Below are 15,310 nucleotides of genomic sequence, written 5' to 3' on the forward strand. Positions count from 1 at the left end.
AAGCCTATGTAAATGAATAATATTTATACAAAATTAAACACATTTGGTATGCCTGGGTGGCTCAGTTGGTTAAGGGTCTGCCTTTAGCTCAGGTCATGATCCCAGGATCCTGGGATGGAGTCCCACATTGGGCTCCTTACTCTGTGGAGAGCCTGCTTCTCCCTCTGCCTGCTGCTCCCCCTGCTTGTGCTCACCTCTCTCTCTAACAAATAAAATCTTAAAAAAAAAAAAACATTAAATAGGCTATTTTAAACTCATTGTCTTAGGTTAATATATCTGTGAACAATAGTTGTAATTAAGTAACACCCTGGCCTTGGGCCTTTGATCACCTGTTTCTGACTCAAAGTCCAAAAGACCATCTCTGGATAGTGTTTGGATTCATAGCCGGTCAACATTCCTTTGTACAACTGCCTCATAACTTGAAATAGGTTAGTGGGCCGATCTCTTGTTGACCAGGTACGTACCTACTGTCTAAGACTTACTTTCTCAAGAAGCCCATCGTAGAGATGACAGGAGAACAGTTCACAAAAGGTAATGGGGCTCAGTAGGGGAATGTACTACAAAATGTGTTTCTGAGTTAAACAGCAAGAGGTGAACTAACATTCCTTCCATACTCTGTCTCCCATGCACACACATTCGTCTCGTTGCCAGTCTTTGTGGAAATGCATTTCAAAATTACTCTCAATTTCCATGCACCGCTATATCCAGGGTGAGAGATCTACTACACTTTTTCTCCTCTTTCAAAATAGAAACCTTGAAGGCCGCTGCGTGTGAAAGGCAAAATAACCAGCTCCTCTTCTAGTCTAAAAACATTAGTTGTTCCTAAGACTCTATCAAAAAGAAAAAATAAATAAAAAAAATAAAATAAAATCAGGACACAACTGCTAGAGGGTTGTACGCCAGGAACGAGTCTAGCAGCCGTCGCTGTGGTCAGGCTTCACTCCTCAATCGTTTTTAGTTACTAAAGATTTCTTTTTTGGATTATGATTCAAATGCAGGACCATACATGACAGCTGGCGAATTAAGAAACAACTTGGGACCCGTACTGGATCGTCCCAGGAACGGGCAGGGTTGCTGTGGGAGGCACTGCTTTGAGCTTCACGCACTTGGTCGAGGTGTCCTCACACAGAGACAAAGAAGAAAGACGGCACGAGAACAGACAAAAACTACTGATGGGTCACAGTCGTTAAGCAAAATTTGGAGTAAAAGGTGACAGTTTGCTAAATTAATCTGCCTTCTACTTCTAAGCAGTAACCCTCCTAAATGGGGTAAAAATGGAATCATTTCAGAGTGGGTATCCGTTCAAGTAGCGAGAGTGTTAAGACTTCATTAAAGGAATTACAATAGCAGTACTACCCAAACTGATCTACAGATCTAATCCCTTTTAAAATTCCAATGATTTTTTTACAGAAATAGGAAGGGGAAGACTCTAAAATTCACATGGAAAGGCAAGGGATGCCAAACAGTCAAAATAATCTTAAAAAAGAACAAAGGTGAAGATTCACATTTCTCGATTTCAAAACATACTACACAGTTACACTAATCAAAACCATGTCATAGTAATAAGACAGACATATAGACCAAAGGAAAGGAACTGAGAGTCAAGAAATAAATTCATGCATTTCTGGTCAACTTACTTTTGCCAAGGGTGTCAAAACCATTCAAGACAGAAAGAATACAGTCTATTTCAACAAATGGTGCTGGGATATTGGGTATCCAAATGTGAAAGAATGAAATCGGATCCTTACCTCACACCATTAATAAAAATTCACTCAAAATGAAAACAAAAATAACTTATAATGAATCAAAGATTTATTTGCAAGAGCTAAAGTGTAAAACTCTTAGAAGGAAACCTCGGTATCAATCTTTTGATCTTGGATGTGGCGATGATGCTTAGACATAACGCACAAGCAGTTACAACAACAACAAAAAAAATCGCTAAACTGGACTTCAGAGTTCAAAAATTCTGCGTGTTTAAAGGGTATCAAGAAAATGAAAAGACAACCTACAGAAAGAGAAAATATTTTCAGATCACGTATCTGATGAGTCTAGCATCCAGAGTACAATAAAGAACTTTTCCTATTCAATAATAAAAAGGGTGAAAAACCCAATTAAAAAACAGGCCAAAGGTTTGAACAGATACTTATGTAGACCGAAAAATTAATCCCCAGGGAACCCCTACAATGACATGAAGTGACCAACGTGGTTGATACCTGAGTCATCTAATGATGGCCAGTTGTACACCTGAACTACAAGAAACAAGATCAACATGCCACTGTGAATCACACAATTTAATGTCTGCAATTTGTCTGCCCAAACAGTGGAGGTTGTGCTTATTTCTTTAAATAAAACCTTTTGACATTCATTCTTCCTAGAAAGTATATATATATTTTTAAAGTAGGCTCCCAGTGTGGAGCCCATTGTGGGACTTGAACCCACAACCCTGAGATCAATACCTAAGCTGAAAGCGAGAGTCAGATGCTTAATGAGCCACCCAGGCGCCCCTAGAAAGTATATTCTTTTCAATATTGTTGTAGGATTTTCTTTTCCTTTAAAATTATGGGTCAGAAATACAGAAAAGAAAATATCTATTTGCCAGAAGGAAAATTATAAAAATTATTCAGGAAAACTGTTGCCATTTTCTTGAGTCATTTACATAGTGATAATTCACATACGATAAGTTATGTATGTCAGCTTCTAAAGGATTTTATCAAGGATGTCCACAGATCATCTGGGATGACACATACATTGCAGTTTTAGATTCAATAATTAAACTCCTAATCAAGAAAAAGGACAGCTTACACATCACATCCAAAAAAAGTATCGAGAGCTAAATACACACAAAACATTGAACTAGCCACTAAGAACTGAAGGGCTGTAACCTCCTAAGACTTTCTGCAGACCAGTTGGGTGTGAGATATGAATTCATTGGTGTTGACAGGTTTATGTTTTGTTGGTTAGAAACATATTAACATGGCAGTCAAAGGGTCAGAAAGCTAGGGTGCTACTGTTATAATATACTTTCTCATTTTGAAGATTAAAATGTTTATATACAAGTTCACTTGACAATATATTTTCATTTTCTCATATATAAAATAAGCAGTTCGATGCAAAAAATTCTAAATAGCCAGAGAAATCTTGAGAAAGAAGAACAAAGCTAGAGGCCTCATGCTCCCTGAATTCAAATCAGATTATAAAGTTCTAGTAGTCAAAAGAGCAGATATTGGGGCACCTGGGTGTCTCAGTGGGTTAAAGCCTCTGCCCTCTGTTCAGCAGCAAGCCTGCTTCCCTTCCTCTCTCTCTGCCTGCCTCTCTGCCTACTTGTGATCTCTGTCAAATAAATAAATAAAATCTTAAAAAAAAAAAAGAGCAGGTATTGGCATTAAAAATAGACACACAGATAAATGGAGCAGAACACAGCCCAGAATCAACCCACATACATATGGTCAATTAATTTATGACGAAAGAGTCAAAAACATACAACTGGAAAAGGATATTCCCCTTCAACAAACAGTGCTGGGGAGCCTGAACAGCCACATGCAAAGGAACGAAACTGGACCCTATCTTACACCTCATATCAAAAAGAATTAAAAAATGGATTAAAGACCTGAATGTAAGATTTGAAACCATAAAACTCCTAGAAGAAAACAGTAAGCTCCTTGAAGTCAGTCTCAGTCTGATTCTAAAAGCAGAGGTAACAAAAGCAAAAGTAAGCAAGTGGGATTATATCAAACTACAAATCTATGCACAGGAAAGGAAATCATCAACAAAATGAAATGGCAGCTTACTGAACGAGAGAAAAATATCTGCAAATCATGTATCTAGTAAGAGTTTAATATCCAAAAAATATAAAGAGCCCTCACAACTCAAGCAAAAACAAAAGACAAAAACAAAAAAATACAAAAGCCCACAGGAACAGTCTAATTAAAAAATGGGCAGAGGATTTGAAGAGACATTTTTCCAAAGAAGACCTACCGAGATGGCCAACAGACATGTGAAGAGACACCCAACATCACAAACTATTAAGGAAATGCAAATCAAAACCACAGTGTGATTTCACCTCACACTTGTTAGAAGCTAAAAGGGCAAGAAATAACAAGTGTTGGGGAAGATGTGGAGAAGAGGGAACCTGTGTGCGCTGTTAGTAGAAATGGAAACTGGTGCAACCACTATGGAAAACAACACAGATGTTCCTCAAAAATTAAAAATGAAATACCCTACGATCCGGCGATCTCACTTCTGGGTATTTATCCAAAGAAAATGAGAACACCCACATGTTCACCGCAGCATAACTTATAATGACCGAGACATGGAAACAACCCAAACATGAATGCATAAAAGATATGGTCTACACACATGCACAAACACATGTACATACATACACACATATATAATCATTACCTACAGTGGAATATGATTTATCCATAAAAAAGGATGAAATCTTGCCATTTGTCAGGATGGGCCTTGAGAGCATTATGCTAAATAAGTCAATCAGAGAAAGACAAATATGATATGGTCTCCCTTATACGTGAAATCTAAAATAAACCATACTCGTAGATGTGGAGAACAGACTGGTGGTTGCCAGAAGCAGGCGTTGGGAAGTGGACAAAATGAATAAAGGGGGGCAAAAGGTATAAACTTCCAGCCAGACGATAAGTCAAGCCGACATAATATACGACATATGGACTATAATTATTACGACTGTATGCATATTTAAAAGTTTCTTAAAAGTTCTCATGACAAGAAAAAAAACATCTTTTTTGGTCACTCTGTTTAGGGACAGTTGTTAACTAGACTTATTATGGTGATCATTTTACAACGTATATAGATATTGAATCATTATGTTGTACATCTGGAACCATTGTAATGTTTTATGTCAATTATACCTCAATTTAAAATAAATAAATGAAGAGAATGGGTCCATTCTGGAAGAGCAACTGTCTTGCTAAGAGAGGGACAGAGATAATACATGTAGAAGTAGGCAAATAAACACTGGCCGTACCTGTAATTCAGGTGACTACACGGGGGAACTCATGAAAAGGAGCCTGGAGACTATCATAAAACTAAAGGAACATGTCTTTGGTAATTTATGAAACAAATGTTCTTGTTTCCAAATACTAAAATCACATATAAAATAATAAATATAAATAATAAATGGATGTACACCTCCTTATGAAAAAGGAAACCAGTAAGTTGACAGCGGTCTCTCACTTTCTCTTAAGATTTATTTTCTCCTTGATGCTCTTCTTTGACTAGCAATTATACATAAGGATACTTAAAATTCTCAGTAGAAATGAATGTTCCATTTTGTTCATTTGGCAAATGCCATAAATATTCTATTTTTAAACTTAGACGTCTTTGGATTCATTAAATCCCCAAATCAGTAGGATTGTTAGGGGCAGAGAATGGAAACACTGTCTCTGAAATAAGCATGCCGAATTTTCCCCAAAGAGTAGAGCATTTTATCAAGAGGCCATAGTAAAATTGTAATAATAAATTATAAGCATTCTTTCATGAGCTCGAGTTCCTTGATCTCCTGACACATACTTCACTCGTATCCCATTCACTGTGGCTTTATTCAGCCAGAGACCTTTCCAACATTTGGTTTATAATAACGCGTGTTGTTATTAATTTTGAATGCTAAAAGAAAAAAAAAAGCCCAGGGTATGAAACAATGATGCCTTCCTTCCCCTTTGCTTCCTACTGCCTTCCTCATAAATTGGTCCTTATAGCATTCTGTGAGACAGCTATTTCAGAATTGTGAGCACCATTTTTTTTAGCCTTGAGGTGGCTGCAAAGTGAAACACTTTGATAAATAACCTCAGTGCTGATAGAAAGGGTAGAAAAAAATCCTTTTAGCAAAGATTTAAAGAAGATTACAAAGGGCATAAAACCCCAATCATTTTGAAATAGCAATTTGACAAAGCAAAGGGTGAGCTCAACAGAGATGAAGGGAGTCTGCCTCTTGGAAGGGTTAAAAGACAATTAAAACAGCACAGGGGCATTGAAGAGGATGCGTATTTTCATGAACATACTGATTCTATCACTTGCTGGATAAACAGCAAAGTCCTGAACAAGTATTTTAAATGAAGAAGGGGACTTTCCCCCTCTACAAACAATGCCTTCAGCCTTGTCTTGCAAGGAAACTTCATAATTTGCATGCAAATAACTTTTGTTTCTTTAAAAAAGGGAAAGCATTCTTCTCCATGTCCTCATATCAGGGAGATCATATGATAGTTGTCTTTCTCCGATTGACTTATTTCACTAAGCATGATACGCTCTAGTTCCATCCACGTCGTCGCAAATGGCAAGATTTCATTTCTTTTGATGGCTGCATAGTATTCCATTGTGTATATATACCACATCTTCTTGATCCATTCATCTGTTGATGGACATCTAGGTTCTTTCCATAGTCTGGCTATTGTAGACATTGCTGCTATAAACATTCGGGTACACGTGCCCCTTCGGATCACTATGTTTGTATCTTTAGGGTAAATACCCAGTAGTGCAATTGCTGGGTCATAGGGTAGTTCTATTTTCAACATTTTGAGGAACCTCCATGCTGTTTGGGAGGGAGACAAACCATAAATGACTCTTAATCTCACAAAACAAACTGGGGGTTGCTGGGGGGAGGTGGGACTGGGAGAGGGGGAGTGGGCTATGGACATTGGGGAGGGGAGGCGAACCATAAGAGACTATGGACTCTGAAAAACAACCTGAGGGTTTTGAAGGGTCAGGGGTGGGAGGTTGGGGGAACAGGTGGTGGGTGATGGGGAGGGCATGTTTTGCATGGAGCACTGGGTGTCGTGCAAAAAGAATGAATACTGTTACGCTGAAAAAAAAAATAAAAAAAAAAAAAAAAAGGGAAAGCATGAAGTAATATATGGATGTGCCTGGGAACTTAATAATTCAAACAGAACTGAAAAATTATTATAAAATAATAAAACAGCAAGCTTTCATAAAGCAAATTGAGCAGTTTTGATAATTCATACTCATTGGTGAAGCAAATCAAATGAACAGCCTCACATTCTGACAAGAAAGTAAAACCAGGCAACATACTCAATAGATCAAGTGTCAAAGAATGTGAATTGGGCAGATAACCAAATGGCAGAGGGTCATGGAAGGAGCACGGACAGATGGGAGTCCTCGGGAAAGCACAGTGGTGAGCGAGGCCAGGGCCGAGTTCACGGGCATCATCATGAATGCTACAGTCCGATCAGCCACCCTTTACTGTCCTCACCAGTTACACACCAATTCCTATTTTTGCCCTTCCCCTTTCCACTGTGCCTAGCTTCTTCCTCATTTTTGTTCATAACAGAGGATTCTACGCTAATGGGAGCATTAATTTACTGAAGCAGATACAGCTGTCACTAAAGATCCCAGCAGTATCTGAGACTGGAAAAAACCTGTCATCAAGAGCGCCTGTTACCCCTGACCAAATAAAATGACCTAATAAAATAAATATAATAATATATATAAAATAAAATAATAATAAATATAATTTTTAAATGACCTAATAAAATAAAATAAAATGACCTAATAAAACTATTGTATTTTCCTGTAGATGTTTTATTGCATTAAACACGTCCTAACTGCCCACATTTGTAAGCACAGATTTCTACATAACAGGCAAGCGTTTGCAGGTACTTCCAGATTTTGCTATTTTGCCAGTGGATCCGAACTTCAGGATCTTCCCTGTTTGCACAAGACTCTAAATCTAAAGTTTGATTATATAAGAAAAATGCAAGTCTGACTAGTGACACAGACTCTCTGAAACTATTACAGTATAAGACATAAACTGGAAGAAATCTGTGAAGATCATATTTAGAAAGGAATTTAAAGTAAAACAAAACAAAACAATAACCACAACAACTTCTATCACAGAAAATTTCAAACTTTTACAAAAATAAAGAGAATACTACAGGGAACGCCCACTCTGCTTAAACAAACGAGCACCCATGGCTAACCTTATTTCATCTATATTCCTCCTTTGAAAGTGAGTTATTTCGGGGCAACTGGGTGACTCAGTCCATGAAATGTCTGCCTTCGGTTCAGGTTATGATCCCAGGGTCCTGGGATCAAGTACCAAATCCGGCTTCCAGCTCAGTGGGGAGTCTGCATTTCCCTCTCCCCACTGCCTCGCTGATAGTACTTTGTCTCCCTACCTCTCTCTCTCTCAAAAAAACAAACAACCCCTCCCCCCAAAAAAACTTTTAAAAAAAGAAATAAATAAAAGTGAGTTATTTTTAAATGTTCCTGCAAATGAAGAACAATGTAAGTAACTAAGCTCAATCTAAAAAAGGCATTCTCCCAGGGCGCTCTGTTCTACACCTCAGATACTGGGAGCTCTAACAGTAGGTAAATAGGTCTATTCAACAGACGTTCATTAAGGCCGACTTCTCTTTCTACAAGAAGTAGCCATTTAAAAATGGAGGCAGGAAAGATTTTTTTGGAAAAGTTATCTTTCAGGATTTGGTATCTAGTACATTTAGAATGACAAAAAATTAAAAAAAAAATAACATGTTCTTAATCCAAGTTCATAGTCGACGTTTGCTTTTTTTGTAAGGAAAAATTTCCACCATTCTAATTTATCCGAATATCCTCCCTGTCAGTGAGAGCTGAAGTTCACTGTATTGTCTTATTCTTGGGCATTCCGCAACACTCAAGATATCTGAATCACCATCTGTTCCGTGAAAGTGTGACTCATTAGCGGCCACTGTTTTCACTAGTTATTTTGCTGAATAAAGAGCTCTGATAAGTTAGTGAGAAAGAGTCGATCATAATTACTGGGTGAGAGTGATATATTGGTCATTAACTTTCTAGTCCTTTGCAACGGCTTATTTCTCTATAGCTCGGTATTACTAACAGTATCTCAGTTGAAGAAACATAGGAAAATGAGCTTGTTAAGACAGGTATCAGGCAAAAATACATCCCTCTAGAAGACTTGAACTCCACGTCATTAAGAGTGATGATTTCTTTGATTTTGTCCTTTTTACAACTGAGTGGAGAATTTTCTTTTACTTCTTTGAAAAACAGTATTTTAAAGATTCCTTACAAATTTCTACCCCCAAATATAGGTAACAAGAATGTTCATTTCTTATAGAAATGTAATAGAGTGGAAGAGTAATTGGCAAGCCACGGTACAGACTAAACACTCTCCTGATGGTCTTCTTAAGATCCTGCTCAACACTGAACTCCTTCTGAAGTTCAGATAAAACGTGATTATGAAGTTTACACGCTTGAATGGCCTGAAGGATACTTGATTCCGTGTGTTAATACACATCAGAGCACAGCATCATCACTTGCTACATGCCAAATGCTTGATAGCAAGACAAACAACATTTAGAGGGCTGTACTGAGTTAGAAAAGGGAGAGTACAGAGCATTGGCAAGAGATGTAAAAAGCAAGCCAAGGGGGGTTTCGGCCTCTTCAGAGGAGGAATTCCTGTCAGGGGTGTACCCATCTACAACATCCGGGGTGTTCTGATTTCAGATAACCTGCATCCATTTCCAACTCAATTAACAAAGGCCAGGTCTGTTATGGGGAGGGATAGCTTGCTTATTTCCTGACAGCTTACGTACCAAATCTTTGGGATACGTACACTTCTTTTATGTTGAAGGTTCCACTTGTGTAACTGCTGCCAATGTGCTTTTATGAGGTAAAGTTAAACCAATATGGGCATTTGGGGGGGGTTTGTGGAGACTTACATTATGGGATGCTTTACTCCCTTTCCAAGAAAAACAAAAGCAGGAGAACTTTCTCAGATGAACTATGAAACGAGGCATGAGGAGGAGTTGGGACATAAAAGATAAGTGAGCATACGATTTCAATTTCCTGGTTTTGAGAACTAGCGTAATTACCTAAGGTGTTACTGTTGAGAAAGGGGGTGATGTGTATACCAGACTTCTCTGTACTGTTTTTCCATGAGTGTTTGATTATTTCAAAATAAAGTCTTAATGAAAGATGTGGGGGCCGCACATTTCATGATATTTAAACAACATGGCTCAGAGAACATTCATGGCTACTGGGGGAGGGGCACCAGAGAAAGACACGTCACTGAATAGAACAGTAACTCTGAAGTCAGACGACAGACCCAGAGCGATGCTTTTGCTCTGCTACTTAGGAGATGTGTGCCACAGACAAGTACGTTTTTTAAATTCTAAGTCTGAGCTTCTTCATCTGTAAAATGGAGATAACATCTCCCTCGTGATGTGATGATGACTTCCATCTCCCCAGAAGTTTCACTATAGAAGGGAACCTGTTCTTTTTCCTTCCATAGGTCAGAATGCTCCTGACTCCCGCTGCAGACACACTCAGGTGGCTGATTTTTTTCTCCGATAGGAGAAGAACATGTTTAAATGCTCAGCATGAAGAGAAGAGCTTACTTACCAACTTCATCCTGAATCTCCTCAGCCACTGCAGGCACGTTATAGAGGAGGGAGAGGGACTGGTTCATGCGCTCGTAGATCACACGGAGATGCGTCATCACCTGCCAGAAAGGGCGACAGCTCCAGTTAAGCCATCTTTGTAACAGGGAAAAGTTGCTTTCCTTATCAAGCACCGCAGACAGATACAAACTTACAAAATAAAATGGACAAAACTCTGCTGGAACTTGTCACCTGAAAGGTCATCCTTATTCTTCTTGTTCTCCCACTCTCTATTCTCGAACTTTAGTTGCTTTAACTTCCCATTGTATTGTATGCTTGCAGCCATATGTACAAAGCCTACTGAAAAGAGCATTTTTGATTCCTAATATTTAGGGTCCTTAAATAACCCCTAATGCTCTACATATATTTTTGTGCAAATTTTTAAAAAGATAGGACCATATTTCAATTTGACTGGAAATTTCTTTCATTCTATCCATCCATCTAACTATCTTTATACTTAAAATTCTCCTATTTAAGGAAATGTAAAATTTCAGATTGCCAGAGTTAGATCTTGTTTGTCAACCTTTGGGGATGGAAATAAAACCCATGATTACAGGGCCCCATTTAGGCTCACATTATCTCTAAGCCCTGTGGTAGCAGTGGAGTTTATGATTGCCTGTCACAAGTCAGTTGAACCAATTTTAGAGGTTTTGGCTGACACAACTTTTGTTTTCTTCTCTTTAGTCATCAAAGTTTTAAAGGGTTCCTTAAGAAATGGCAGGAGAAGACACTCAAGATGTATGTATTTTTTATTTTCATAAATCACAAAATGTCAAACCATATGTTGGTCTAAGACAAGCCTTTAGCATTTACCAGACATTAAAGAACTCTGGCTATAAAGGTAAGTACCCACAGGAAGGCTGCGAAACCTAAAGATCTAACTGAAAGGGCAAGGCCACTGGACTGTCCAGGCTGCATACAACGACCCACTCCGTGTTTACCTGGGACCGGATCTGAGCGGCTTTCTTTGGATCCACCATGCGCACGTGCTCAAAATGCTTTAGGGTGTGCTGCCTGTCTTTCTGCTCAGCACGGACATACTTCTTTAGCATGTTGAACACATGACGAGGCTGTTGTGGGGAAAAAAAAACAAAACAAAACTACTTTCACTTTTGTACAAAATACTACTTATTCCAGGAGCTGTGCGTCAGAGGTGCCACTAATCATTGCAGAATATGAAAGGACTGTGAGTCACCTTTTTGCAATTCTCCCACTACTTTCTTAATGGGTAATTACTTAGTTGATTGGCCATTTTTCATTTCGACAAGAGCATTTAGCATTTGACATATATATTGACTGTCCTTTAAGCAGCATTTGCTTTTTAAATGGCAGTATTCTGCTACAGAGAGATGATTTTGGATCTGTCATATTTAAGTTAGGTCCTTCCCCAAATACACAGGGGCATATAAAAGACACATTTCTACAGGCACAGTCTTCATGGTTATCTCAATGGTAACGCTGCAGAAATAGTCCCACCGCCAGGAAGCATATAAAAATATAATAATCAGGGGCGCCTAGGTGGCTCAGTGGGTTAAGCCTCTGCCTTCGGCTCAGGATCCCAGGGTCCTGGGATCAAGCCCCACGTTGGGCTCTATGCTCAGCAGGGAGCCTGCTTCCCCCTCGCTCTGCCTACTTGTGATCTCTCTGTTAAAAAATATATATTATATATATAAATAAAAAAGAATAAAAATAAATAAAAATAAAAATATTTTATTTATATATAAAAATAAAAAATATATTTTAACAAAGAGATATATATAAATATATATCTAAATATATGCATATTTAGATATATAGATATATATATAAAAATATATTTATACATCTAAATAATCAAAATGAGAAAACAGACAAACATTTGTAGACCAAGGAATAACTGATAAGCCTTAAGACATAGTATACTTTCCCAGGAGCAAGGCCAGTAAGAAACTGTAGATATTTTACTTTGAAATTTAATTCAATTCTTTCTGCACCAGATTCTAATTCTTTCAGCAATAATTAAGTTTCTTTAGTGCTTCTATTTTTTTTCTAATTGGTTCTATTTCATTTTTAATCTAATAAAAAAGGACAAACACTCCTTTGTCTTAAATGATTCCATTGCTATAGGTATTCTACTATGTGATTTTGTAAAATGATTTCCAAAGGTACACATTTCTTCATCATTAAAACAAACAAACAAACAAACAAACAAGTCCCTATGAAAGTTCATGTCAGACAAAGAACTTTGGCCATTTGGGCAAAACCAGTTTTTATTAGCTAGGTCACGGGCACCTTGAAAGCTAGTTGGAAGGTGTGGAATTATTTCCAGAGATGGTATGTTGGAGGTGGGGTGAAGGCGGTAGTATTCTATGGGATGTCCCTCCCCTTCTCCTTTGGTTAACTTAGGGGTCACCTTCCTGACATCGCAGGTAAAAACGGTATCCTTTTTTGGTGCTCCCATGAAATGCTATGTATATCTCCATTATTGCACTTAACACAGTCTAATAAATTATTTATGTTTCTGACTGCTTTCTTCAACTGCGAGACCCTTAAGGGCCAGATTTGGTTTTTATCAGGAATCACAGTACCCAGTGCCTGACTCAGAGAGGGTGAAAGCTTACTTGCTTTCCACAGGTCACATTCCTATACTTAATAAAGCAAATATTCACAAGAAAATAAACCTGTGCTCATCTGCCTTATTTCTTTCACCCTACAAGAAATGTGCTTCCCCATAATTCCAAAAAAGGCAGATATCGCAGCTGGAAACCTAGCTTTTGGCAACACATCATTATAATTCTCATTTGTACTCTGAAATCTAGCTGAATCTACAAATGATCTTTTAAACCCTAAAAGAAGAAAAGTAGTAAAAGAAGCAACAGTTGACAAGCTACATCGATTATATTTCTATATTTAAAAGATGACTGGTTTACAGGCAGGCTGTTATTGAATGTGACGGATACCTTATATGAAGGATTGTGCAGGCAGGAGATGACATACCCTTGATCCTTGCTTGTTACTCAACACCAAGGCCTACAAAATTCTCCCTCTAGTTCTATTACAACAATACCTCCAAGGTCGGAGACAGAAAGGGTGACAACTAATTGCATGTATTCATATTCATGATGTCCCTGCCCCTGACTGGCTGTATGTGCTTTCTTAGTTGCCCTATTTCACTTTTTTCCCTTGAAAAGGCTTCACTGTTTTGAGGAAGATGGAATTTTTTCTTTAAAGAGTTCACATAAGCAAAAATGCTTCAGTTCAACATAAGGATCGCTTCATCCTATCTGTCTGCCAGTCTATCTGCAGCCAGTTACCTCTGAATGTTCCTCTAAGGCCTTCCATCCCGAAATGATGGTCACGGCCAAGTGTGTGCAGCAGAACGTAGACTCCACGCTGGCCTTGGCATTATATTAAATCTGAATCTCCAATTAAAGAATGGGGGGGGTAATTTCTGATAATTAACATCTGGATCTCCCCTTTCCTCTTCTACTATCAGCAAAAATACCATACACTCCCACTTGCAAATAACGACTTTTAACATCAATTTTAAAATGTATGTGAGAGTCCTCAAATTATCTAGGCCTCAATTTTTTCTGTGCAATTCAGATAACAATATTTTTCATATAGAGCACCCTGAGTATTAAAAATGTTCTGTGTTGGGGACCCAGGTGGCTCAGTCAGTTGAACATCTGACATCAGCCAGCTCATCAGGTCATGATCTCAGGGTCCTAGGATGGAGATCCATGTAGGACTCTGCTCAGCAAGGAGCTGGCTTCCTCCTCTCCAATCCCAACTGCCACTACTCATGCTCTTTTTCTCTCTCAAATAAATAAATAAATCTTCCCACAAACCTTATGACTGGGCTTTTAGGATAGATAAAACAAAGCACCAAGAAGCTAAGCTTGAGGGTATGTGTCTTGTTACGCAGCTAGTTACAGAGCTGGTCCTGGGGTACAGTGAGAACAGGTAATCCAACTCTGGCTCTCAAACCTGGTATCTCGATCCCTATGTGATCCTGCCTTTTAAAGAAACTCTAACATGGACCAAGCTAAAGACAGTTCCAAAAAGTAACTTACAGAGTTGAAAACAAAGCAATAACTGAGTGGTTAGAAATGAGCCTGTTCTAGGAGACCTTGTCTGAGTATCTAGTGCTTATATGCTCAGATAATAGTCTTTGGGGACATGATAACACCCACTCTTTCCATGTACAGAAGACTATCCAGATTAAGCTTATTTATTCTCTCAACTGCTGTCCTTGGTTTCTGGCACTCCACTCTGGGGAGGTGAAACAGCAAGCGAGGACTGTCCTTTGTCAATCTGTTTAGGATTACTAGAAAACAATAAAAGGTATTAGAGTTAAAAGTTAGGCTTTTGTGCCACGCTGTGGATTCTAGTTCTAAATCCATCCTTCTCATCTATTAAGAAGGATAATTAAATGCTGAATGTGTTCACATGTTTAAAATCGCTTATCTTATTTAATACCAATATTTTCTTCATTTCAGAAATATATTCCTAACTTCCGCCATCAAATCCCTAGAGCCTGACAATGAAACAGTAGCACACCAGGATCTCATGATTCCCCAGGCCCTCACATGTCCCTACCAGCGAACAGAGCTCCTGCCAGGATAATGAGTCCTAAGAGCCCACTGTAAGCTATGACCTCATCAGTGTTTATGGGAGTTCAGATACACATGATGTGTGTGTCTAATACAAACATCAGCCTTTTTCTTCCTAATGCCTACGCCTCGGGACATGAGATAATTCAGGAACACATTACCATGGGCCTCAATAAATGAATTACATGGTTCTCCTTGGCTGATTTATTCATGCAAACACATTTCTAAGAATCATGCTTAGAAGTGGAAAAAAAATCAGATTAGAAAAAAAAAATCAGATTACTCTTA

At 38.3% G+C, this 15,310-nt stretch overlaps 1 protein-coding gene across 1 annotated transcript in view; it reads right to left on the reverse strand.

Annotated features, from left to right (window-relative positions):
- LOC123940094 (amyloid beta precursor protein) overlaps positions 1-15,310 on the reverse strand; it is a 276,335-nt gene that overhangs the window by 56,791 nt on the left and 204,234 nt on the right. Inside the window, 2 exon segments of the mRNA XM_046002443.1 lie at positions 10,390-10,489; positions 11,369-11,497. Coding sequence (XP_045858399.1) covers positions 10,390-10,489; positions 11,369-11,497 — 229 coding nt within the window.

The sequence above is a fragment of the Meles meles genome, chromosome 4 (assembly GCF_922984935.1).
Source record: "Meles meles chromosome 4, mMelMel3.1 paternal haplotype, whole genome shotgun sequence".
In the NCBI taxonomy this organism is placed as follows: Eukaryota; Metazoa; Chordata; class Mammalia; order Carnivora; family Mustelidae; genus Meles; species Meles meles.